General features: G+C 45.9%; 1 protein-coding gene across 3 annotated transcripts in view; it reads right to left on the bottom strand.

Annotated features, from left to right (window-relative positions):
* Positions 1-26377, bottom strand: part of LOC147615626 (ubiquitin-like-specific protease 1C) — a 63412-nt gene extending 37035 nt beyond the window's left edge. For 2 of the 3 annotated variants that reach the window (XR_015262612.1, XM_086778148.1), the window contains exons 1-2: positions 25792-26194; positions 25171-25484 (exon numbers count right to left, since the gene is read on the bottom strand). Coding sequence is in view for 2 of the 3 variants with exons in the window: in XM_086778148.1 (XP_086634274.1) it covers positions 25171-25484; positions 25792-26112 (635 nt within the window). In the remaining variant the exon portion in view is untranslated. Of the gene's footprint in view, positions 1-25170; positions 25485-25791; positions 26195-26248 lie in introns of those variants that run through there. The other variant, XM_086778149.1, reaches the window with a different exon arrangement.
* Positions 26378-27622: the final 1245 nt, after the last annotated feature.

Genomic DNA, 27622 nt, shown 5'->3' with positions numbered 1-27622 from the left:
GCGAACCTCGGTCCAAAGGTGCTGAGATCGGGAGAGCCAGGCGTTAGTACGAGAGCGCCTGTTTGTGCGTGGTCTCGGAACACCAGTGAGGCGCTCTCCGCGGAGTCCAGTGAAAGCACAGGACCGTAGAGACTGGACCACACTAGTGGTCATTCTGCTTCGAGCTTCTACATCGAAATTCGAGCCTATTTGTTTGGTACTGTTTTTCATATGTACATGGACATTATCTGGTTCTTGGAACCCATGGAGCATTGTATTTATTAAATACTCCCAATAAATATATTATATATTGAGGGGGGGGTCGGCCCGTTCCGGCCCCAGTGCTGGTGTCCATCTTTCCATTTCATTTCATTTAAATTTCAAGTTGTATTAAGTTGTCCATTTCAAATTTGTGGTTTTAAAGTTGTGCTATTAAGCGTGTGGGTGTCCAACGGAGTCTTTCCCACTTGACGGGGTCGGTTTCATTGGTATCAGAGCACGGTTGTTTCCCTCTTCCTAGTGGGGAAACGAACCTGTGTACTGGACATCCCGCTTTTAGCAAACTTAAAACACAATGGACAGCCAAAGCAACCCTTTGGAAGTACCAAATTCGAGGGGTCCATCTAGTGCCTCTCGTGGGTCTGATGCCCTGCGAGGAAGACACAAGCCCCTTGAAAGGGTTATTGATAGTGAATCCAAGGGTCAACTGTCTCCAGGAAAGACAGTTATGCTTGAACAAGAGCCTGATGCTATGAGGGATGAAATGGAACATATGAGAAAACTTTTGCAGGCTCAACAGCAAGAGTTAAAGTTTTTACATGAAGATCCACATCTGCAAAGTGCTATTGAAGCCAGGAAGGCTGATGCTATGGTTGATGTAACTTTTGAATCAATGGCTCGTGAAGTGGGCAGTTGGCACTTGCCTACCTCCTTCGCAAAGGTGATATCAAAGAGGGGGATGACGGAGAGCTGAAATTCAGAAATCCACCTCGTTTGAAGCATGGAGATCCCGCATCCCAAAGGCTGAAATCTTTTATGCAAAAGGAAGAGGTGACTGTCACCTCTCGACATGCATCTTCTCTCCAAGGCACTAAGCCTGATAGATATATGTATGCCAGTGCTCACGGAGGGCATGAAAGTCACATGCATGCAAGACATGTATCTCATGGTGACAGGTCTACTTCCAGAAAAATTTTGCCTTCTGAGTTGTCTCATGGAGAGACCATGCCATATGCAGGTAAGTCACATGCATCTGAGTTTCGAGTTCGTGGAGCACATGCCATCGTGCCCCATGAAGCTTCTATGACGGCCCATGGAGCCCATGCAGACAGGGCTACCCCGTTGGATAAGGGGAAAAGAAAAAGAGAAGACCATGAGCCTCATGCCAGGAAGCTCAAGGAATTCAAAGCAAGTGATAAATCTGTCAAATTTGATGTCTTTCATGGTGAACATGCTGCCTCTAAGGTGTTAGCATTTGTGGCACAGTTCGACATTGCTTTTAGCGATGAGGATTTCACAGAAAAGTCAAAGGTGCGCCATGCTAGCATGTTTTTGAAAGGGACTGCTGCTCATTGGTGGATCACTGAAAAGATCACCAAGGATCCCATCTCCACTTGGAAGGAATTCAAAGATAGATTTTATGCTCAGTTCTTGCCACCCAATGCAGAGCAAACTCTCACTCAAAAGTGGAACAGGCTGGAACAAAGAGACAATGAAAGTGTGCAACAGTATGTTAACAAATTCTGGAAAGTGTTGCTGGAAGTGACTCCCTTCATGCTAATCACTGAGGATGAAAGAAAGAGGAAGTTTCGTTCTGGACTGCAACCAGCATATCGATCGGGAATTGAATTGCACCTGAAACATACGTTGCAACAGCTCACGGCTTCTGCTCTGGCCACGGAGCAATTGGTGCTCAAGATTAAACAGGATCAAGGAGGTTCCAAGGGAAAGGACAAGGCTGTCCCAAATCAGCAAAAGGGTGGACAGCCACCTAAAAAGAACTTCCGGGAGCCCTACAAGGGTGGTAAAGCTGAAAATAACACATCTAAAGAACAGGACCCAAGGAAGAACAAATTCGGCTTAACTCCGGAGCAAAGAGAGCAATATGCCAAGGATGGAAAATGCTTTTCTTGTGGTAGCAAAGACCACATGTTTCGGCAATGCCCAGATCGCAAATCAAAGCACGAGGACAAGCACACCAAAGCTAATGTACATGCAGTTCCTGATGTGCAAGGTAATACAGGTCTTGATGCAAAAGAGCGAATGGTTTGCAAAGCTTGGGGGCAAATCAAGGATCAGCCCGCACTCTTCATGTTTGATGACTGTGCAACTGACAATTTCATCTCTATGCAAATGGCAGCTGCATTGGGTATTGAGGTCGAGCATATGGGACCTCAGATTGAAGCCGAAGCTGCATTTATTGGTAAAGAGGTGCAGGTTACCCCTTTGATAGGGAAGTTGCGTATCCATATCCAGGGCTACCTTGATAATGAGCATTTCTTAGTTGCTCCATTGAATGGATGTGATGTATTGTTGGGCAAGCCGTGGCACCATAGGCTTGAGCCCTGCAAAGACTACAAGTCTAATATGATTTCTTTTATGCATAAAGGCCGCATGCATTTTATTGATGCTGGCAAAGAAGGGGATTCTATCCCAGTTGTATCACACATCCAAATTAATAAAGCAATGAAAAAGAGTCTTTCAGCGTACTTGGTTTTTGTGCGTGATAGTCTTGTGCCAAATCATCAAAATGTGGATGCTATGTCTAATGATAGGCTGAATTTTCTTAATGCATTCAAAGACTGTTTTGCTGACTCATTGCCAGGTGAATTACCTCCCCAAAGGCCCGAAGATCACCGCATAGATCTTGTGCCGGGTAGTTCTCCACCTAACAAACCCGCATACCGAGTGAGTGCTGCACAACAAGAAGAAATCATGAAGCAGGTAAACGAGCTTTTAGAGAAAGGTTTGGTTCAGCCCAGTTCCTCACCTTACTGCTCTCCTGTGCTTCTTGTTCAAAAGAAGGACGGATCATTCCGTATGTGTCTAGACTATAGAGCTTTGGACAAGCTTACCATCAAGAACAGATTTCCTATTCCACGTATTGATGATATCTTGGATAAGCTTGATGGTTCGGCTTGCTTTCGCAGACTTGACTTGAAGAGTGGTTATCACCAGATACGCGTGGTGCCACAAGATGTCCATAAAATTGCATTCAAGACAGCCTTCGGATTATATGAATTCTTGGTAATGCCTTTTGGTCTCACCAATGCTCCTGCTACTTTTAATCGTATGATGGATAGGATATTCCGACCCCATCGTAAGTTTACAGGAGTCTTCTTTGATGATATCTTGGTTTTCTCCAAGAATGAGCAGGAACACATAACTCATTTGGTCACAGTGTTCGAAGAGTTGCGGAAGCATAAACTTTTCGTCAATGCCAAGAAAAGTGAGTTTTTCCTTTCAGAGATTCATTATCTGGGACATATTGTATCCAAGGATGGAGTTACAATGGATCCTGCAAAGATAGAGACCATTCGGAATTGGCCCGAATTGCAAAACGTACATCAAGTACGTAGTTTTCTGGGATTATGTTCGTACTATAGGCGTTTCATAAGGCATTTTGCTATGATTGCCACTCCTCTACATGATCTCACGAAGAAGAAAACTGCTTTCAAATGGACTTCAAAGGAACAGGATGCTTTTTTGCAGCTCAAGCATGCGATCATATGTGGTCCAGTACTGATTGTTCCTGACTTGCACAAGTCATTCGTGATTGAATGTGATGCTTGTGGTGATTGCATAGGAGCTGTCCTAAATCAAGAAGGGCATGCAGTTGCATACGAGAGCCGTCGTTTGCATGATGGTGAGCTTCATATGGATATCTATGAGAAAGAGCTCTTGGCTGTAATTCACGCCTTAAAGATTTGGAAACATTATCTTCTTGGGGCTGAATTTGTAGTCAAAACAGATCATCAAAGCTTGAGATACTTTCTATCTCAAACCAAGCTTTCAGAGAAGCAGATGAGAATGGCAAACTTTCTTTCCATGTTTCATTTTCAAATTGTGCATACTCCAGGAAAGAAAAATGTGGTGGCCGATGCACTATCTAGGAGGCCTTATGTTGCTGCAGTCTCAGTGGCCTCTCATGGAGATCTATCTGCTATGAGAGATTTGTATCATTTGGATGCTGATTTTTGCCATATATGGACTGATTTGATGGCTGGTCATTCACATGCCTCTTATGTTATCAACGAGGGTTATCTCATGAAGGATAATTGCCTATGTGTGGTGAAGGATTTGCGTCCAAAGGTTATGGACGAATGTCACGCTCCACCTTATGCTGGTCATAGAGGTATTATGCCTACTACTCGCATGATTCAGAGGTATTTCTTTTGGCCAAGCATGCGTAAAGACATTGAGGCTTATGTGCGTGCATGTATTACTTGCCAAAAGGTGAAATTTGACAGGCAAAAGCCTCCAGGTTTGCTTCAGCCATTGCCTATTTCCTCGCAACCTTGGAAAAGTATCACGATGGATTTTATTATGGACTTGCCTAGATCCCAGCATGGGAATGATGCTATTTGGACTATTGTGGACAGGTTTAGCAAGCAAGCTCATTTCTTGCCCGTCAAGAAAACCATCAAAGCTGATCATATGATCCATGCTTCCACAGGAAAGGCTCCGTTTGAGATTATTTATGGCAGAGTGGTCTTGCCACCTATCCTTCGAACAAAGGATGAGATTTTTGCAGCTGATGAATATGTTCGTGACTTGGATGTTGCCTTTGGTCAGGTGCGGACAGCCATTGCAAGATCTCAGGATAAGCATAAAATGGCTGCGGACAAGCATAGAAGGGACATGGAAGTCAAAGAGGGTGATTGGGTATTGCTGAAATTTGAGAAGGCTAGGCTTCGGAAGAGGCCACGACGAGAAGGATCGTATCCTAAGCTTTCTCCTCGCTATTATGGACCCTTCAAGGTGATTCAAAAGATCAATGAAGTGTCCTACAGGCTTGCTCTACCTAGTCATTGGAAGATTCACAATGCTTTTCATGTTAGTCTATTTCGGAAATATGTGGGGCCAGATCCTGATGAGTCTGTCACACAGAAGATCCGCCAGAGATTGAAGAGCTTGAGGAGATCCTCCAGCCAGAACAGATTGTTTTTCACAAGGAGAGAAAGCTACCTGCAGGAAAGCTTTCCAGGAGATACCTTGTGAAGTTTAAGAATTATTTGCCTATTGATGCCAAATGGGTAAATGAGGATTATTTCGCAGATTATCCACAATTGTTGCAGGCATATCTTGAGGCTTTTCAGTTGAGGTCAACTCTTTAGAAGCCCGGGGGGATGTCACCAATTGGCCGACCATTTGGTCCATCTCCAGTTTTTGCGTCTCGTTCACTTGAGGCCAGGCCGGTGTCTCATGTGACACCCGTGTGTTAGCAGGATGGTGTCGTATGGACGGGAGCCAGACTCGTGCCACCCGTGTATGACCTGGACTGTGTTCGACCCATGGGATTGTCACGCCATGGAAGAGCCAGTATTCGTGCCGTGTTTTGCCTATGGGACTGTCACACCATAGGGAGACTCGTGCCTGGAACTGTGTCTTACCTATGGGACTGTCACTCCATAGGAAGACCAGGTTTTTATGTTTTTATGTCGTGCCAGTTTTGTGCCGACAGATATTTTGTACTTGTTCCATGAACGGGAGATATGTCCATGTTACTATTTGCACATGCACACATGATTTGCATGCTTGAAACTGTTTTCGCATGACATGTATTTGTGTGTTTGCCTGCTTGACGTGTTACTGAGCGGGGACGCCTGCCAGTGAGTCGTGAAGTCTGCTCTGTATTCTGACGAGTTTTGGTGCATGTGAACAGGTGGTAAGTATGTTGCACATGTTGTTTTTATTATTTTATCTCTAACCTCTTATTTTATAAGGTTAGGTGTTCACATTTATTTAAAAGTGGGCACCCCCTTTGGGCACCCACTTAGGGGCAAAGGTGGGGAGCCCCACTTTTAAGTGTGTGGGGGTGGGCATGGTCACCTACCCACACTAGTCCCCCCCACATGCATGCGTGGAAATCTCTAGTTGTAACTTCACTTTAATTTTATTAAAAAAAGGGGGCTCCATCAAGCGTAGACACCCATCGCTTCCATCCTTCAAGCGTATTCACCAACCTGCGCCTTCTCTCTCCCAGGCGACTGTTTCCCCTGAACTTCTGGCTGCAACCAAACATGCTCCCAGGCGGCTGCTGCTGAATTTTTATGTGCCTCTGCTCCTACAGCAACCAAGCTGCTTGCTGCGTTTCTGAATAACCAGGCGCATGCTTTGACCTCTCCTGCTCAGGCGGCTGCCATCTCCCACTGTACTGCTGCGCAGACTCTCTTCCAGGCGGCTGCATACTTCACTGGCTGCGCTGCCTTGATCCCCCTACAGGCGGATGTGAGCTATCTTCAACAGGCGCTGCAACATCAGCAGGCTGCGCCTGTTCTTCAGCTGATTATCCCCCTACAGGCGGCTGTGCAGGTTGAAGACAGGTGCCTGTACACAGCAGCCAGGCGCCCCCTATGCTTTAGGCGGCTGTTTTCTTGTTTCTCTCAGGTGGCTGCACTACAAACCAAGCTCTGCAGCCAGGTTGTTGTCCATCATCAGCATGCTATGCTTCAGTAGGCTACTGTCCACAGTTCGGTAGCTGTGTTCCTACGGTGGCTACACCCTCTACAGAGGAGGTTCTTTCTCAATCTCCTTGACAGGCTACTGTGACTCGGTGTGTCACTCAAGTAACTGCACACAAATACCACGGGTATTGGTCCTCCACATGCCATCTTCAAGTAAGTGAATTTCAGATTTCAGTAAAGTATTTTATGTTTAAATCCGATAAGGGATTCATCCCTCTACGGCCACACCCGTTCGGTGCCGGGTTGTCCAAGCTATATTGGCGAACCTCGGTCCAAAGGTGCTGAGATCGGGAGAGCCAGGCGTTAGTACGAGAGCGCCTGTTTGTGCGTGGTCTCGAAACACCAGTGAGGCGCTCTCCGCGGAGTCCAGTGAAAGCACAGGACCGTAGAGACTGGACCACACTAGTGGTCATTCTGCTTCGAGCTTCTACATCGAAATTCGAGCCTATTTGTTTGGTACTGTTTTTCATATGTACATGGACATTATCTGGTTCTTGGAACCCATGGAGCATTGTATTTATTAAATACTCCCAATAAATATATCATATATTGAGGGGGGGGGTCGGCCTGTTCCGGCCCCAGTGCTGGTGTCCATCTTTCCATTTCATTTCATTTAAATTTCAAGTTGTATTAAGTTGTCCATTTCAAATTTGTGGTTTTAAAGTTGTGCTATTAAGCGTGTGGGTGTCCAACGGAGTCTTTCCCACTTGACGGGATCGGTTTCACCCAGCCTCTACACGGCAGGGAATTACTCTCCAGAGAGCAGAGACACTTAGAGCCCGCAAGAGACAGAGGACACCTGGCTTTCGGACACCACGCCTATACCAGAGAGAGATGACAGAGATCAGAGCTCAGTTTCACAGAGAGGGTGTGGAGCGACTGGCTCACTTCAGAGCACACCCAGGCATGTTCTTCAGGGAGCTGTGGACACCCCCTTCACTGATGTATACCATTTTATACCCCCAGTATGGTACAGGATGGAGCTAGCTAGGTTGCATATCATGATTGTATACTCCATGCATATAGCTTTGCATTCTCCTAGTAGTAGAGCTCCATCCCCTGCACACCCAGATTCAGCTTTTTTATTCAGTACTTTTTCATTTTGTTGGGATGACAGAGGATACCCCATACAGGTACTCCGATTTGTCTCATAGGCCGAGTTCGGTCTTTTGGAAGACGTTAATAAAATCTTTCTTTCTTTCTTTCTTTCTTTCTTTCTTTCTCTCTCTCATTGCTCAAGGCTCAAGCCATCTTCAACCATAGCATCCTCCTCAACCGTCAATGCCTTCACTCTTTGATTGGCGTATTTTGTTAATATGACTCAAAAGCTTACCATTTTAGTGTAAATGTGTGCTCATTTTGATGTACTTCCAAGTAGAACAAGTGTGGAGTAGAAAAACTTTTTAAAAAAAAGTATTTTTTGAGTGTCGTTCCCTCCCCCGTCCCCGTTCCCTACTTATGGCCGTCCCCCGTCCTGTCCCCGTCCCCGTGCCCCGTCCCTTGTGACTATGCATCAGGGTCATGAAAGTGGCAGGGGCATTGGTTAACCCAAAAGGTATGACCAAGAATTCATAATGGCCATATTTTGTCCGAAAGGCTGTCTTGTATTCATCACCATTACGGATACGAATTTGATGATAGCCGGACTTCAAATCAATCTTGGAAAACACCTTTGCACCAAGCAGCTGGTCGAACAACTCATCGATGCGAGGCAAAGGGAATTTGTCCTTGATTGTCAGCTTGTTGAGAGCACGATAATCAATGCAAAGCTGCATTGATCCATCCTTCTTTTTGACAAGCAAAACCGGGGCTCCAAAGGGACTTTTGCTGGGGCGGATGTGACCTTTGTCCCGCAACTCCTGTAATTGCCTTTGTATCTCCTGAGATTCAGAGTAAGAGACACGGTATGGAGCTCGGGTTGGAGGAGGTTGTATTTGTTTATTTTTGTCTTTCACAGGAGGCGGGTCATGATCAGCATGGTGGCAACAATTGTACAGAGACCCGGACGACTAGGTTGGGATGAAGTGGCAGTCGATGAAGAGGTTTGTTGTCCTGAAGAGGTTTCTCGCTTGAAGTTGCGCCGATCATTGCTGCAACGGTCCTGTCGGGACCGATCTCGATTTCTGCTGCCAGAGGATTCGGTCTGAGAGGATCCTGCGTTTGACGCGAGAGCTTGCCCGGAGAAGCGCAACCGAAAGGACTGTTGTCTAGAATATGGTCGCCAAGAGTTTGGTTGTCCACAGTCCAGGATTGGGACGTTGGGCTTGGCTAGTCCCATTGGGTCGATTCCGTTGGTAAGAACGAGCGCCGGAGGAAAAGTTCTTGGGAGGACGCTTGTAATCACTAATGCGCTCGACATACGAGATTGCTTCATCTAGGGTAGCAGGATTGTACTTATGGACTTCGTCTTGGATCGTGGGTTGAAGCCCGTCAATGAAGCTGTGAAGTTGGTCAGAGGGGCTATGTGTCTCTATCTCGAGAGTTAGTTTTTGAAACTCTGAGATGTACGCGGCCACGGAGCCAGTTTGACTCAGGCGGCGGAGAGAAGACCTGGCATGAAAGTTCGCATTTGCAGGCCCAAAAGCTTTGCGAAGAGCGCGCCGGAATTTATCCCACGTCGGAATAGACTTGCCATCTGAAATCATGCGTTGCCACCAAAGGAAGGCGGTATCTTTCAAGAGGGTACTGGCCAATGCCACCTTTTTATTTTCGGGCAATTCGGTATTTGAGAAATAAACCTCCATCTTGTAGAGCCAGTGATCGATTAACCGCTTATCGCGGCGGCCATTGTAGGGTTCAGGTAACTTGATATCCATCTTTCTTGTCTGTGCTATGGTCATTAATTTATACAAAAGTTTGAGTTCAACATTGTCTACCTCGGCGGTCAGATCGGGAGAAGTTGAGAGATCGTCTTGTTGGCCCACCGAGGATGATGATGAAGTCGGTGAACGCGATCGACGCGCTCGCTGTGACTTCCTGGATCCCTCGCGCTGGTGTTGGTGCCGTTGTTGCATGTCTTCCGTTTGTGATCGCATTGATGCCATACCGTCGAAAAGGGCCCTTTGCAAGTCCTCCATCTGTTGTTGACGAGTGGTCATCTGCAAGGCCTCCATCTGTGGATCCGGATCGGCGGGTGACACGTTGTCGTGCAAAGTCGACATCCGAAGAACTCAGAGAGAGTACTGAGGTGAAGCAGGAAAGGTCCACCCAAATGTAGGATGGAAGGAACAGCTGCTGGAGAGGCAGTAAAACGGAATCCTCGTACTCGAAGTCGGGGTCCTCCACTTCCTTGGGATCGTCCTCGGAGGTTACTTTGTCTGCTTTCACTTCCTCGTTTGGTTCCGCCAAGGGGCTGGGCACCGGAGATAATGGAGTATAATCGGGGACGGAGATCTCGCAGTAGAATGTCACAGGAGGGCGTGTGGAGAGAATATTGCGGAGGCCATCTACACTACACTCTGGAAGAAAGTGTGCCAACTGAAGGTACCGTGACAGGAAGTACTCGAAATGAGCAAGGTGCAATGGCTCGCAGGTGAGGAAAATAGTCGAGATCGCCCAAGTGTTGGGTTTGGTTACATGCGGGCTACTGACATGTATGTGGTACACCTGTGAGGCCAGGGCTACTGGGATAGGAGAGTCCGAGAGACTTGGAATCCACCCAGCATCGGCGGAAAGTGGCACCGGTTCCGGAGTGGGGACACGAAGAGGGCTGTGTTTGGGAAGGAGAGCCTCGAGGATCTCGTCGATGTAACTTAGGTAGGAGATGTGCATGTAGGTCTCCTCCGGAAAATTGTCCATGAAGCATGCACGTGGATGGCGAGAGCGCGCACACAGTGTGGCGTGGGCAGAGCCGGGAGAGAGGATGAAGGCGAATGTGCAGTTGGCGGCATCCTGACATCCGGGGGGAGGGAGGGGGGGCGCCGAATCGCCAACGGAAGGGAGGGGCGCTTCACACTCGCGTCGAATCGCCAACAGAAAGGGGGGGAGGAGGGGGGAGCTTCACACTCACGCACACCCCCTTTTTTTTATTAGAGGCCCAAATGCCACGTAGCGTGCCCTTTTTTTTTCTTTTTTCTTTTTTTTTACTTGATGCTTAAAGGTGACGGTGGCCTGGATCACGTACCCGACCGGAAGAGGGGGTGCGCCGCTTCGAAAAGGCGCCGCCAGCTACGATGCGAAGAGGGGAGGGGGCAGTCGATATTAGAGCCAAAAGTGTGGTATCCACAAAATGCAAGTCAGCCCTTGCATGTGTGCCAATATAGAAGTACAAAATATTATATGTTAGAGTGTCCTTTCACACTTGATGTCCAAGGGGAAAAACCACATGGAAAAAAGTGCCCTTGGTTAAGCCCTGTTCACACATAGCACTACCATAAGTGAGCATATGCCTAAAAATCCCCCCTGTAGTGGAAGTGTGAACCTGTACAAGGTAGCAGATCACTCTCTGTATGAGAGTAAGCCCAAACAAAGCTTTGCGGAAAGCTTCAAACTTTTCTCGAGGTAAAGCCTTTGTGAATAGATCTGCAACATTATCCTATGTAGGGCAGTGAGATAAACTGATCTCCCCTGCATGTAGCCTCTCTGACATACTGATAATGAATCTCAATGTCCTTGGTACGTGCATGAAATACTGGATTTCATGCCACGGGCCATAGCACTCTGGCTATCAGTGAGAATGGTGGTGGGTGTCTGCTGACACTCACGAAGATCAGCCAATAGTCTCCTCAACCATACACAATCTACTATAGCTGTAAAGACTGCCCTGTACTCAGCCTCATAAGTAGATGTAGCAACAGTGGGTTGCTTTTTACTCAACCAAGATATGCATGAACTGCCAAGAAAAAAACAATTCCCACTGGTGGATTGCCTGGTATCATAATCTCCAGCCCAATCTGAATCACTGTATGCATACAGCTGCAAGCTGCCCCCCCTAGGATAGAACAAACCAAGATCCAGGGTACCCTTAAGATAACGAAAAATGCGTTTGACTGCTTGCCAATGCTTTGTGCCTGGGCTGTGCATGAATTTGCTCAACAAAGACACCCCAAAAGATATGTCTAGCCTTGTGTTACACAAGTAAATGAGGCATCCCACTGCCTGGCTGTAAATGCCGGCCTTAAAAGGCTCTCCAATATCATGCATAGTAAGCCGTACACCTGGTTCTACCGGAGTAGAAATGGGCTTACATTCATCCATGTGAAACCTTTTTAGCAAACTTTTTATGTACTTAGTTTTCTGCATAACAATGCCATCATCTGTATGCATAAACTGTATGCCGAGATAGTAGTGTAAAGGCCCCAAATCTGACATATCAAATTCAGCTTTCAAATCAGCTTTGAAATCTGAAATTTGTGCTTTGCTAGTACCTGTAATGAGCATGTCATCTACATACAAGATGACTATGAGAATATCGGCATCGGTTTTCTTCACATACAATGTGCTTTCAGCTGGACTATTCTCATAACCTTGGTTGGTTAGATGAGCATGTATCTTATCATACCAAGCTCTTGGAGCTTGCTTTAACCCATACAATGCTTTGTGTAACCTACATACTTTATGTTCCTCACTAGGAACTACAAAACCAATGGGCTGATTTCCATATACTTCCTCCTGTAAATCCCCATTTAAGAATGCAGTTTTGATGTCCAATTGATGCACTTTCCATCCTTTATGTGCAGCCAATGCAATCACTGATCTTATTGTGGTCATTCTCTAAGTAGGAGCAAAAGTCTCTTCATAATCTATTCCCTTTTTTTGGGAGTAGCCTTTAGCCACAAGTCTTGCTTTGTACCTGCTTTGTACACCCACTTTGTTCCAATGACATGCTTGCCTTTAGGCAATTCCACAAGATCCCATGTATTATTCTTCATGATAGAAGAAATTTCAGCTTGCATAGCTTGCAACCAATGCTCATTCTTATGTGCTTCTTCATAAGAAGAAGGCTCTTCTGAATCAAAGAGACCACCCATTGTTAATGCAGACTCCCTACGATATACATTCAAAGCATGGCTGGAACTAGCCCTTGTTCTACCTGTGAGTGGAGCTGCAAGTTTGCTTTCTTGCAAAGTTTTCAACAACCATCTTGGCACTGACTTGGCTGTGTCTATGGCTGTTTGCTCTTCCCTGACAAGATCTTCCACTTCTTCCATAGAAGGGGACTGAATGGCTGGCTGTTCCACATGTTCTACATGAGGATTTTGTTGTGTTGGGACTGGCTGATCTGAATCCCCCCTAATTGCAATGGGTAAAAGTCCATCAAACATGTCCTGTATGCCTGAATCATTGCTTTTATACAAGCTGTACATGGGCTGTTCTGAATTTTCAGTAAATACCACATCTCTACTGACAAAAATCCTTCGTGTAGTTGGATTATAAAGACGGTATCCTTTGCTTTCATTGCTGTAGCCCACAAAAATGCATTTAATTGCTTTGTCATCTAGCTTTGTTCGGAGTTGTTCTGGCACATGTGCATATGCCAAACACCCAAATGTACGCATATAATCCACTGTTGGCTCTCGGCTATACCAAGCCTCAAATGGTGTTATGGTTTTCAAAGCTTTTGTTGGACACCTGTTCAACACATGAGTTGCACACATTATAGCTTCCATCCAAAATTTGTGAGGCAACTTTTGTGCTTTCACCATGCATCTTGCCATCTCCATGAGAGATCTATTTTTCCTTTCAGCTACACCATTCTGCTGCGGTGTATAAGGCACACTACATTGGTGTTTGATGCCCTTTTGAAGCATATAATCCATGAATGCATTTGACATGTATTCTCCACCTCTATCTGAGCGGAGTGTTTGGACTTTACATCCACACATATTTTCAGCCAACAAAGTGTCGAAAGCATGTAAACATATCTGCTTTTGCTTTCAAGAGGTAAGCCCAAGCAAACCTGGAGTAGTCATCAATGAATGTGACGAAGTATAGATGCCCCCCTATGGATGGTATCCGCATTGGACCACATACATCACTATGTATGAGCTGTCCTTTCACACTTGATGTCCAAGGGAAAAAACCACATGGGAAAAAGTGCCCTTGGTTAAGCCCTGTTCACACATAGCACTACCATAAGTGAGCATATGCCTACAAATCCCCCCTGTAGTGGAAGTGTGAACCTGTACAAGGTAGCAGATCACTCTCTGTATGAGAGTAAGCCCAAAGCTTTGCGGAAAGCTTCAAACTTTTCTCGAGATAAAGCCTTTGTGAATAGATCACATTATCCTGTGTAGGGCAATAAGATAAACTGATCTCCCGTGCATGTAGCCTCTCTCTGACATAGTGATAATGAATCTCTATGTGCTTGGTACGTGCATGAAATACTGGATTTCGTGCCACGGCCATAGCACTCTGGCTATCAGTGAGAATGGTGGTGGGTGTCTGCTGACACTCACGAAGATCAGCCAATAGTCTCCTCAACCATACACAATCCACTGTAGCTGTAAAGACTGCCCTGTACTCAGCCTCACAAGTAGATGTAGCAACAGTGGGTTGCTTTTTACTCAACCAAGATATGCATGAGCTGCCAAGAAAAAAACAATTCCCACTGGTGGATTGCCTGGTATTGTAATCACCAGCCCAATCTGAATCACTGTATGCATAAAGCTGCAAGCTGCCCCGCCTGGGATAGAACAAACCAAGATCCAGGGTACCCTTAAGATAACGAAAAATGCGTTTGACTGCTTGCCAATGCTTTGTGCCTGGGCTGTGCATGAATTTGCTCAACAAAGACACCCCAAAAGATATGTCTGGCCTCGTGTTACACAAGTAAATGAGGCATCCCACTGCCTAGCTATAAAGGCCAGCCTCAAAAGGCTCTCCAATATCATGCATAGTAAGCCGTACACCTGGTTCTACCGGAGTAAAAATGGGCTTACATGATCCATGTGAAACCTTTTTAGCAAACTTTTTATGTACTTAGTTTGCCGCATAACAATGCCATCATCTGTATGCATAAACTGTATGCCGAGATAGTAGTGTAAAGGCCCCAAATCTGACATATCAAATTCAGCTTTCAAATCAGCTTTGAAATCTGAAATTTGTGCTTTGCTAGTACCTGTAATGAGCATGTCATCTACATACAAGATGACTATGAGAATATCGGCATCGGTTTTCTTCACATACAATGTGCTTTCAGCTGAACTATTCTCAAAACCTTGGCTGGTTAGATGAGCATGTATCTTATCATACCAAGCTCTTGGAGCTTGTTTTAACCCATACAATGCTTTGTGCAACCTGCATACTTTATGTTCCTCACCAGGAACTACAAAACCAATGGGCTGATTTACATATACTTCCTCCTGTAAATCCCCATTTAAGAATGCAGTTTTGATATCCAATTGATGCACTTTCCATCCTTTATGGGCAACCAATGCAATCACAGATCTTATTGTGGTCATTCTCGAAGTAGGAGCAAAAGTCTCTTCATAATCTATTCCCTTTTTTTGGGAGTAGCCTTTAGCCACAAGTCTTGCTTTGTACCTGTCAATAGTACCATCAGACTTTCTTTTGACTTTGTACACCCACTTTGTGCCAATTACATGCTTGCCTTTAGGCAATTCCACAAGATCCCATGTATTATTCTTCATGATAGAAGAAATTTCAGCTTGCATAGCTTGCAACCAATGCTCATTCTCATGTGCTTCTTCATAAGAAGAAGGCTCTTCTGAATCAAAGAGACCACCCATTGCGAATGCAGACTCCCCACAATATACATTCAAAGCATGGCTGGAACTAGCCCTTGTTCTACCTGTGAGTGGAGCTGCAAGTTTGCTTTCTTGCAAAGTTTTCAGCAACCATCTTGGCACTGACTTGGCTGTGTCTATGGCTGTTTGCTCTTCCCTGACAAGATCTTCCACTTCTTGCACAGAAGGGGGCTGAATGGCTGGCTGGTCCACATGTTCTACATGTGGATTTTCTTGTGTAGGGGCTGGCTGATCTGAATCCCCCCTAATTGCAATGGGTAAAAGTCCATCAAACATGTCCTGTATGCCTGTATCATTGCTTTTATACAAGCTGACCATGGGCTGTTCTGAATTTTCAGCAAATACCACATCTCTACTGACAAAAATCCTTCGTGTAGTTGGATTATAAAGACGGTATCCTTTGCTTTCATTGTTGTAGCCCACAAAAATGCATTTAATTGCTTTGTCATCAAGCTTTGTTCGGAGTTGTTCTGGCACATGTGCATATGCCAAACACCCAAATGTACGCATATAATCCACTGTTGGCTTTCGGCTATACCAAGCCTCAAATGGTGTTATGGTTTTCAAAGCTTTTGTTGGACACCTGTTCAACACATGAGTTGCACACATTATAGCTTCCATCCAAAATTTGTGAGGCAACTTTTGTGCTTTCACCATGCATCTTGCCATCTCCATGAGAGATCTATTTTTCCTCTCAGCTACACCATTCTGCTGCGGTGTATAAGGCACAGTACATTGGTGTTTGATGCCCTTTTGAAGCATATAATCCTTGAATGCATTTGACATGTATTCTCCACCTCTATCTGAGCGAAGTGTTTGGACTTTACATGCACACATATTTTCAGCCATTGCTACAAAGTGTCGAAAGCATGTAAACACATCTTCTTTTGCTTTCAAAGGGTAAGCCCAAGCAAACCTGGAGTAGTCATCAATGAATGTGACAAAGTAAAGATGCCGTCGACGTAGCAGAGACGGCGGGGCAACACACGGTGGGCCGGCGGGTGCTTTGACGGGACGGAGGCGGCACGTGGGCGTCGTCGAAGCTGGGCGACGGCGGGCGTCAGTCGGGAGCAGAACAATCGTCGATGGCCGGCGGCTGCTGTGCCGGAGCAGAACGTCGACGGAGGTGTAGACGGCGGCCTTGGACTAGCGACGGGCGACGGCCAGAGGAGGAACGTCGACGGCCGGAACGGTGACGGAGCTGGTCGGCGCGCCGGCTGCGGAGGAGGTGCCGCCCGGGAGGCTGGGCGGAGGGCTCCCCACTAGTGCCGCCCGTATTTGGCGGCCGGACGGTGGAGGAGTTGGACGGAACTGGCGGACGGAAGCCACGGACGGACGGACGTCGACGGAAAAACACAGCGTCGACGGAAATTCACAGTCGACGAGAAAAACACAGCGTCGACGGAATTTCACAGTTTTTTCTGCAATTTCTGCACAGCCACCACTCCAAGGCCAGCTCCCAGCTCCCAGCTCCCAGCTCTGATACCAAATGTTGGGTGCTGGACTCACACACTCACACACACAAACCTGCACATTAGGGTTAGGTGCAAAGTTAAGAAGCTCACACACAGAAATGAGAGAGAGAGAGAGTGAGCCAAAAGTGTGGTATCCACAAAATGCAAGTCAACTCTTGCATGTGTGCCACATCCATATAATATAGAAGTACAAAATATTATATGTTAGAGTGTCCTTTCACACTTGATGTCCAAGGGGAAAAACCACATGGGAAAAAGTGCCCTTGGTTAAGCCCTGTTCACACATAGCACTACCATAAGTGAGCATATGCCTACAATTGCTGTCCTTTGTCATCAGAAGAGTCTGCTACTGCATTGCCTGCTTCTTTCCTTTTCTCTTTTGCAATCCGCTTCCTACATTCACTGATGTAGTGTCCAGGCTTATGGCAGTAGTGACATTTGCCTTTCTTTTTGGGCTTATTTGCATCCCCTTTGTCACACTTTTCACCACCAGAAGAGGGTTGTCCATGACCAGCCTTGCTAGACTGTTGTCCCCCATGCCTAAAGCTCTTTGCTTTACCTTTATCCTTGGCTGTAAATGCCTTGTCTCCACCACGGTTGCTCGATAAGTTTGCTCTTGTTTGTGTCAAAATATGCAGCAGAAATGATAACCAAACTTGGGTAGACAAGAGCAAGTAGAATGCAGAAAATAGACAGCACAAGAAACACAGAGAGAGAGGTGTGTAAACTCTTCTCTATACACAAGATCCCGCAAAAGACTGAATGAGGAAGTGGTGGGGGCATGGGGCCTATTTATATGCCCCATGTGAGCAGTCGGCCAACACTAGTGGCCCTCCACGACTGCATGAGCAGTCGGCCAGCAATCAATGAAGCCCACCACTGCATACATCCAGTCGGCCAGCAGTAGATACTCCATGACTGATGTCTGGGCAGTCGGCCAGCCACAGGACTGCAGATGGGACAGTCAGCCAGCCACTAGGTGCTCCTGCCAACCTCTGGCATCCCTCCACACCACTGGAAAAAATGGAAAAAAATAGGAAAAAATACGGGGAGTGAGGAAAAATGATAAAACACCTTGAGGAATTCCTTCTTGAAGACGTCTTCGAATTGTGCCAAAGTTGTTGGCTTAGGATTGAGTTCCTTCCACCAAAGCAAAGCTTTGCCGGAGAGGAAACCTGCTGCTAACTGGATCTTTTTTCCATCATCATATGGATGAAACTGAAAGTGAACTTGCCACTTACGTAGCCAAGTGTCCACGATCTCCTTGGTACGCTGCTTTTGCTCGCCCCCGAACTGTTCCGAAGTAATGTTGGGGCCTAAAGCAGAGGCCAAGGTATCCATACCCAATAGAGTAGAGAGGGTAGTGGTCAAAAGAGCGATGGAGTTCTGCAAAGCTTGCATCTGGGCTGCGATTTGTGCTGAGTTCCGACGAAGAAGCTTTGAGAGCTACTTTGAACTCTTGGAAATCTGATTTTGACACATAATCGTCAAAAAGATCGGCATCAGTATCTTCCGTAGCCGGCAAGCCTTCGCGTTTGACAAGGGGCTACAACTCCGATTCTTGGGTCGACATCGTGAAGAGGACAAGTGGAGAGAAAATACGATCTTTGCACAAGAAAAGTGCAAGGGAACTTGAGAGCTTGAGAGCTTGAAAACTTGAGAGATGTGTGGCAAGAAGCCCACTTAAGGGGTTTATATAGCCTGTCCCAAAAGCTACTTGAGCTTTTGCTTTTGTGTTTTATATATATATATATATATATATTCTGCTTTCTTAAAAAACACCTTTAACCCTTGGAGAGGGTTTTTAAACTTTTAAAAAAAAAACTAAACTTAAAAAAACGAAAGCAGGCCCAAATCGGCGAGTGCTTTCCTTGATTTTTTTTTTCTTTTCCCTCCTGGATTAACGTTGCTAGCATGCTGCTTTCGCCACTTGCGCTACTGCCGTCACCCACCGGGCTAGAGGCGCCTGCTTTTGCTGCTGTCGGCCACCTCGCCTGTCATCGGCCACCTCGCTACAATCTCGCAGACCTGCTTGGCCGCCTGCACAGGCCTGGCCGCTTGGTTGCATAGGCCCAGGCGTCTAGCTGCCTGGCTACACAAGCCTAGGCGCCGGCCTACACAGCCCTAGGCACCCGCCAACAGGGCCGCCTTCGTACACCTGACCGGCTGCCAGCCTTCTGCCCGGTTGACTGCCCGCCTGCAACACATCACGACCAACAGTTCCAAAACAAACGCATCTCTCTTCTCTCAATCTCTCTCGCGCTCAACAAAAAGCTACGTGCTTTTTCTTTTTTCTGTTTTCTCCCAACGGTTCATGCAACTGCACAAACGAATCTTCAGCCTACTTCTTACAAAGCAAATCGACCCTTCTTAGACCACCATCTCCATCATCATGGGTTACTTTGATGAAAAAAACACATACTGAATCTGAAAACAACAGTATGCACAGAAAAACAGCAAGCTTTTTTGAACACATACCTTTCTTCGACCTCACCTTCTCTACCTACTGACTTGCTTGTTCACGAGGCATGCTCTGATACCACTGCCAAAACCCCACGGGATCTCCTCGTGATCGTTCCTGGTTCGAGACTCGAATCCTGCAAACAAACAAACAAACAAAGGGGATGCAGGCCTGACTCACCTCCCAACCGTGACAACCGTGGGCAAGCCCACAGTCTTGGCTGTCCCCACCGAGCCACGAGCTGAGCTAACTGGGTTGACGTACCGACCAATCTCAACCATGACAGCCCATACTGTTTCCAAGTATGGACGGGCGGGCGTCCAAGTGTGGACGCCCGATGACCGGCCAAGAGCCTATAAAAGGGTAGCCAAGGTTAGTCATTAGTCATATAGAGAGTCTCACGAGTTTGTGAGAGCTCTATGGTCTTGGAGCCTGGATCTAGTGCAGACGTGCACCTGCTTTATGCAGCCGAGGCCGGCAGCAATCTCGAGGCCCGTGAGGGCAGCTTTGTGGCGGTATGGGACGTCACGAGGAGGAGATTGGTCGGTACGTGAACCTAGTTAGCTCAGCTCATGGCTCGGTGGGAACAGCCAAGACTGTGGGCTTGCCCACGGCTGTCATGGTTGGGAGGTGAGTCAGGCCTACACCCCCTTGTTGTTTATTCGTTTGTTTGCAGGATTCGAGTCTCGTCCCAGGAACGATCACAAGGAGATCCGGTGGGGTTTTGACACCGCCTCTATGCGGTGTCACATGTGCAAGATCCATTTTCAGCATTTGTGGATGTTTTGTCCAGCTTTTATGTTTTATGCAAAGTGATGATGGATATGTGTTAAGGTTGTGGCCATGTTTAAGTGTTTTGATATGCATTGATGGTATCAACAAGTGTGTCAAAGGCCCTAGTCCCCCGGGCACCGCCCATCGCCAGCGGGCGATGGGCGGTGCCCGGGGGACTAGGGCCTTTGACACACTTGTTGATACCATCAATGCATATCAAAACACTTAAACATGGCCACAACCTTAACACATATCGCTGGCGATGGGCGGTGCCCGGGGGACTAGAGGCCTTTGACACACTTGTTGATACCATCAATGCATATCAAAACACTTAAACATGGCCACAACCTTAACACATATCCATCATCACTTTGCATAAAACATAAAAGCTGGACAAAACATCCACAAATGCTGAAAATGGATCTTGCACATGTGACACCGCATAGAGGCCGGCATGGGCCAACCCCCCCCTTGGAGTATTTTATTACCCAAGGAGAATAATATCATGTACAAGCTTTGAGGGCCTTACTCTCCCGACGGGAGATGCCGGATTATCCATATACAAATGCCATAACACAGCCCAACACGAGGCTACCAAGCCGGAACATAGGCTGTAGAAATGCCGAGCCAACAACATAATCCATATACCTCCGTGTGGGTACTGATTCTTCCCCAAAAACCACGGGTCTTCATGCAATAGAGCTAGTACAGCAAGTACAACTCTCCATTCAGCCGGTATAGCAAGTACAATGGCTGGTACAGTCGGTACAATGGCTGGTACAACAAGTACAATGGCTGGTACAGCCGGTACGGTGGTTGGTATAACAAGTACAGTAAGTACAAATGTTGGTACAATATGTACAATGACTAGTACAACAGGTACAGTGGCTGGTACATCAAGTACAAAAGCTGTACAACCGGTACAATGGGTGGTACAACAAGTCCAAGTACAAGGACTGGTACAACCAATACAATGGCTGGTACAGTAGGTACAAAGGCTGGTACAACAAGTACAATGGCTAGAAATCATAATAAATGATTAAATACCCTTGCCTTCAGTATTTCTTCGCGATGGAAGCCTCCAAAACAGTCCCCAACAGCCGGTATTCTTCATGGGCAGCCTTCAAGAGAGAGGGAAAGAGAGTAGCCATCATTAGGGCAGCCTGTAACGGTGGTAGAGGCTAGTGTGCAGCAAGAGAGCCTCTCTTAATGAAGAGAGAGGACTCCAATTTATAGATTTGGGCCTCCCATGGGCTAAAATGGCAAGAGAAGGCTACAATGACAAGTGGAGAGCCACACAATAGCTGAAGTGACAAGTGTCAGACCACTTGTCTCACTTTGATCCACTTTCTAACAAGTGTCAGGCCACTTGTCTCACTTTGATCCACTTTCTTGCCACATGTCCCAATCTAAGCGATAGGTCCTTCCATAAACTTTATCGCTAAAAATATCCCAACTGGTAGACATTCTGTCATAGGCACTTTGCCAACTCTTGGTATTTGCTCAATTCCAGAGACGCGAACAAAATTTCCATCGGAGTCGGGCCAAAAATAGCAACTCTCCTAAATTTTAGGAGTGTGCTCCTTTGTATTCTAGGATAATCCCCCATTCCCAAAGCTTGTACTTTCCAAATATTTAGGCATCCTGGAGTCCACCAGACCCCTTTCATACTGGGAAATGTCCACGCTAGTAACATTTGCTTTAGCCTTTGGCACCTCGGTGCCCGATCTCCTTTTTTGTAACACCCATTTTTTTGCTAGTATGACTTAATATTGATGTTTTGGAAGTGTATTTTGACTTTGTTTTAGTATTGTTAAGTTTCTTGATGCTTACTTAAAATTGCATTGCATATTTTGTATGCCGTCCCTTGTTCCCCGTCCTGGGAACCAGGAATCCCCGTCCCCGTCCCCGTCCCCGTCCCATGTTACTATGATCAAATGTAAGCACGGAGTAGTCTCAAGGCCTCGATGAGGAGCTCTCTCAAACTGACTCATAAAGTCACTTATATAGGCCTCCTATAAACTAGGAGCCAAATATAGCTCATGTCGCATACATGGTCACCATGAAACTCGTTTCGATGGCTTTGAAACTCGTTTCATGTGCACATTGAAACCATATCGTTTCATGTGGGAAAAAAGGTGGTGATTTTGTGCGCTTTTTAGCTTTTATAATTCTCTCTCTTTCCCTCTTTCATCCTATTTGTTCTTTTCTCTTCTCTTTTATATGTTCTTTGTTTATTGATGATAAATATGCTAATATCATCTTATAACTATTGGCCAACACCTTCACATTTTATGTATATGATCGTTTCGGTCCAACGTTTCATTGTCCACCTACCTGGTGTTGAAACGTTTTGTTCCAAAATAAATCGTTTCAGCATCGTTTCGTTTCAATAGTGAAACGTTTCGCGGTGACCTTGGTCTCATAATAGCTACCTACCCCCACTTAAGATGCCTTACTCATAGGCTATGGTTAACCTAACCTGAAGGTCTTAACCTTGGCTAGCCTTAGGACGTAACATACTTCCCCCCTTAAGAACCATTGATGTCCTCAACAATAAATCCGAGGAGGCGACTCTTTAGACTACGCACTGACTCCCATGTAGCCTCGACCTCAGACCGTCCTTTCCATTTGATCAAGTACTTGAATAGATGGTACGCCGAGACCGTCTAGTACGTTGATCCAGAACCAACTCGGGTGAAATATACCTAACGAGATTAGGGATCTCCTCCACTAGCACAATCTCATCACACATTCTATTTGAATATCCCAAGTCATGTCCTCGAGATTAGGGATCTCCTCCACTGGCACAATCTCATCACCTTCACCCAAACGTTCCTTTAAACGACTGATGTGAAACACAAGGTAAATCTTGATTCCAGGAGGTAGTACTAATTGGTAAGCCACATCACTAATCTTCTTTGGGATCATATAAGGACCACAACATCCAGAAGATAGCTTGTAACGCTCGCCAGTCCTCATCGTCTTAGAGTCCTTTGGGACTTTGAGATATACCCACAAGCTCTCATGTAAGACTCTTGGGGTCCGCCGTTAGTTGGCGTAATACTGAGCGAGATCCTGAGCACTCTTTACACTTTCCCTCGCAACTTTCAGCATATCCTGCATATCATGCAAGAAATCTCCTTCTAATTGCAACTTGACACCCCGTAGTCCTACAGCAACGGGTTGATAACCGTACATAAGCATAAGTGGGCTAAAACCAGTAGCCACATGCTTACTACTATTTTATGCAAGCTCAATTTGTGGAACATACCTTTCCCACTCAGACTGACTCTTGGAGACATACGCCCTCAGCATATCCTCCATAGTCTAGTTCATCCTCTCTGTTAGACCATCTGACTGGGGATGATCTGAAGATGACATGCTCAAGCGTGTTTCCAATTTGAAAAACACTAATTGCCAGAATTGTGCAATGATTTTGGGATCCCGGTCACTGACAATCTCCTCGGGCAATCCATAGAGTTTATACAATTGCTCTACGAAGAGCTGACCCAACTCGTGACTCTTCACCGACGACTAGAGGGATAAATCTAGCCATCTTTGTCAATCGGTCAACAACGACCCAGATTGAATCATGGCCCCTACTCGTCCAAGGTAATCCAACTACAAAATCCATCGAGACACTTTGCCACTTGTTCTCAGGATGCAATAACCCTCCGACTCTAAGTCTTTCAGCCTTATTAAACTAGCATTGGTTACACTTCTGCACATAATCCTCAACAAAGGATTTCAAGCGTGGCCAATGGAAATGTTGGTTCTATGTATGCCTGGTGCCCCGCACTAGGTGCATCATGGCACTAATGCAATATCAAAGTTTGGACGTCTAGATCACTAGGCACACAAACCTCGCCATCCTTGATAGTAATCCACCTCTAATGGAATCCTGTTCACAAAGGGGAAAAGGGAAAAGAACTATCAGATGTAACTTCTAAAAGCTAGGACACACAAAAGACATGTTTCAAGAAGATGGCCAAAGAGCAAGAAAAGGTACACGCAAACTTGTGATGAAGAAGAAGTCCAAGAAGCAAAAGCCTCAGGAGTGGAACATGCAGCTACTTTCAGTTGCCCATTCCCAATCACCGGCATCTCAATGTAACATTCACGATTGAAATGGGACATTCTCAATCTGAACTCGTATCATTCACAATCCAAATGATACATCATTGTAGTGTCCCTACTGGTGAAATTCAGTCATTTACATACATTGGTTCCTCAACTACATTATTTGCATGATCTCCAAGAGAGTCGGATCTATAGGCGCTGATGGTCCCTCAGAGCCTGCAAATTTCAACAAAATGCAAGCGTTGACCTTGAAGGCAGAACAGTTGATCGGTTCCAATCTGTTTTGCCAGTTTGCCTATCCACAGAGAACACAGTGAGGTCATTTCAGTTTTCAGCCAGCTTTTGCCTGTATTTATATCAGTAAAGTTGGAAAGAGAGAGAGACAGACAGACAGACAGGAGGGGGGATGGGAGGAGGGTACCCAGTGTTAAGTGTTCGCAGTGAATGATCTCTGTTTTTGATCGCTGTCTTAAACGACTCAATATCTACATCTCTGACATTGGTATCGAAGCAAGGTTTAACCAGCAAGGTTCGGTCTTGGGGACTAAATGCCTCTTCACGAGTGTGCATCATACACTAGCGTGCACACTAGCGCTTTGCGTACTCTACCTTTGTTGATCAACAACCATATCACTTTATCAATAGGGCTGACAATGGTCTCTATCTCTCCTGAAGTACCTTGTACTCATCACATGCATCTAATGCCTGATGCATGTGATGGGGGTTGATGATGGGGCACTTCTCGATATGCATACAAGGAAAAACTAGAGGTGCACCGGCGGAAACGGGTATCAAGTCAAGGTAAATTGAGGAAATTTTGAATTGAAAACTAAGCTGGAAAAAACATGTCTCAGGATGTTTCAGACAATGTGTTTCGAAACAACTGAGCTCACTCTTGACTAAGCCTTTCATAAATAGCAACTCGATACCCAGGTAGAAAAATCCTATTAAAAAACTGGACCTCCTTCAAATAGTAGGCATCGTATTGAAGTAGAAAAGCTTACCTGCATTTTGTACAAAAAAATATTTCCTCCTCGCCATTAGCCTGGATTGACCTCTTTGAAGCTAGCAACCTTTTTTGACACAGGGGGCAAACTTTGCGGTTCCCACCGGATGGACTTTGTTCAAGATCATGGATGTGGCTCACCTCATTCCCATTTGCATGAGCTGGAGGGCTTGAACTTAGTATGACTTTATCATCCCTAAGTTCAGAAGCTACCATGTGACAGTCTTCGTTCCGAACTGGAATGGATTGCTGCTGACTAGGGCTCTCTGAATCCAAGCCGATATCCTCAATCAGTTGCACCTGAATTCCTGTCTGGCCACAAAAGCCACAATTGCCAGCACACTTGCCAATGTTAGGGAAGTTCGCTAGATAAAAGAAGAAATAAACAGACTCTGCACTCTTGCAAATTGCTGTTGTCCTGGAGCTAACAAATTGGGGCTTTGTGGATAAAAGAAAACCTGAAAGCTGGCAATTGCCATGGAATAAACCCTAAAAAAGCATAAGAAATCCTGCAAGCTTGAAGTCAACACTGTAAACCTAAATAGTCAGGGATGGGCATGAAGACAGGATAGAAACCCTAACCCTAACCCTAAATAAGGGGGAGAGAGAGAGACCCGACCTGCTTCTGGGATAGCCTGCGTTCTTTCTCCTCCTCGAATTCCTGCAGGCAGAGTTTGAGTTTGAGGTTTCCGTCTGGCATGCTCATGCTGTGGATGTGGTTGCGGAAAGCTTCGATCTTCTCATCAAGCTGGAAGTCCTTGAGGGTGGACAGATCGGGGGGACCATTCTCGTCGGGCAGGCAAGCGAGTGCACGGGAGGAAGAGGAGGTGGTGGTGCAGTTGTTCCTGTCCGGCCTCACGATCTCCAGATCGGGCGGCTCCTCATCGTCGATCCTCATGCTGCACATACCCTCCAAATTCAGAGGCTTCCGGCGTTTCATCGCCCTTGTGCGTGCGCGAAATAAAAAAGGGAAATGCGACCGAAAAGCGCACGCTACACATAATAAAATCAGCAGCAAAATTTTCATTTTCATTTTTAGTAATCAAAAATGGCTCGCCAGACTTTTTGCAACATACCCGATGGTTCAAATTTTCGTCCGACCCTTCAACATCTGGCAAGGTGTGAGTGGAGGTGATCGAGCTAATTTGAGATAGCAAGTCTCGACTCCTAATAATTTAGCATGGTATCACAGCATACGCTTTTATTGTTTCTATTGCAAGAATGTTGCTTGTAGATCTACATGAATGGGTTTTTGACAGCGGTGTTGCGACGATAAACAGATCTTGGGGATCTTTCTCTCTTCTCTGTGGGTTGGAAGTAAGGCACTTGGAGCTTGCATTTTACATGACAAAGATGGGCATGTATGGAGCTGCTTGCAAGCTTATATTGTAGAGGATGCCGAGACATGGGAGTTGCAGTTTTTGCATGTTGTGTGGTGTTGGAGCTCTACAAATCTTCTTTACGTTGGGACTTCATGCAAAAGTTGGGAAGAGGAGGGAGGGGGGGTAACACATTGGTTGTTAGACTAAGGCTTCAGCACAAGCCTAGTGGCATTACTGGGCTGGTTGCAGCGAGATGTACTTAGGCTACAAGTAGGTTGTGAAGGCATTACATTGGTTGTGAAGGTGTGGCATTGATGATGCCGGCATGGCGATAGATGAGAAGTGGCTTTGAGGCAACCAAGGATAGTAGGCAATGAGGTGGTGCTTAGACATGTTGATATAAGCTTGTATATGTGCGCGAGGAACTAGTTTAGGGGGGGGGGGCATGGGCAGGTCAGTGGTGGAGGGTGGTGGACTAGTGTGGACACAATTGGACCTTGTCCAAGGCTAGGATCGGCTACCCTAACTACTATAAATAGGCTCCCAAGGTCTTGTAGAATTCACAATAACTTGAATTCACTCGCCATTGTGTACTCTTTCTTGAGTTTCCAAAGTTGTAGACCCTCTTTCTTGAGTTTTCAAAGTTGTAGACCCTCTTTATGTGAATCACCAAGTGAAATAATGAGAGGGCTCCTAGATGTGGAGTGGGAAAAAAGGATGCGAGTACATCATAGGCTACACCCATAGTGTGTGTGATAGTACTTCTAGATCCTTTGCATAGAGGGGAATAGAGTCTATTGTCTTAGCTGCTAGAAGAGGACATCCCTTACCTAAAGTCCAAATAAGTCTCGAGAAGAGGGGGGGCATTTGTGTTCACTTTGATTGTGCTTTGAATTAGTTGCATTACGTGTACACTACTAAGAACCACCTTATAAAATGTGTACACTACTAAGAACCACCTTATAAAATGTGATAGAGGCCCAAACGACCTTATTCTCTACACATTTGACTTACCTGATTTGTTAAAATAAGCCTTGCATTATGTGTACGCTACTAAATAACCACCTTATAAAATTTGATAATGGCACAAATTATCTTATTCTCTACACCCATTTGACTTGCCTAATT

Source organism: Cibotium barometz, chromosome 39 (genome assembly GCF_041138505.1).
Source record: "Cibotium barometz isolate CiBa-2024 chromosome 39, ASM4113850v1, whole genome shotgun sequence".
Lineage (NCBI taxonomy): Eukaryota > Viridiplantae > Streptophyta > Polypodiopsida > Cyatheales > Cibotiaceae > Cibotium > Cibotium barometz.
Note: the sequence above shows the minus strand (reverse complement) of the source record. Positions and strands in the feature narration are given on the sequence as shown.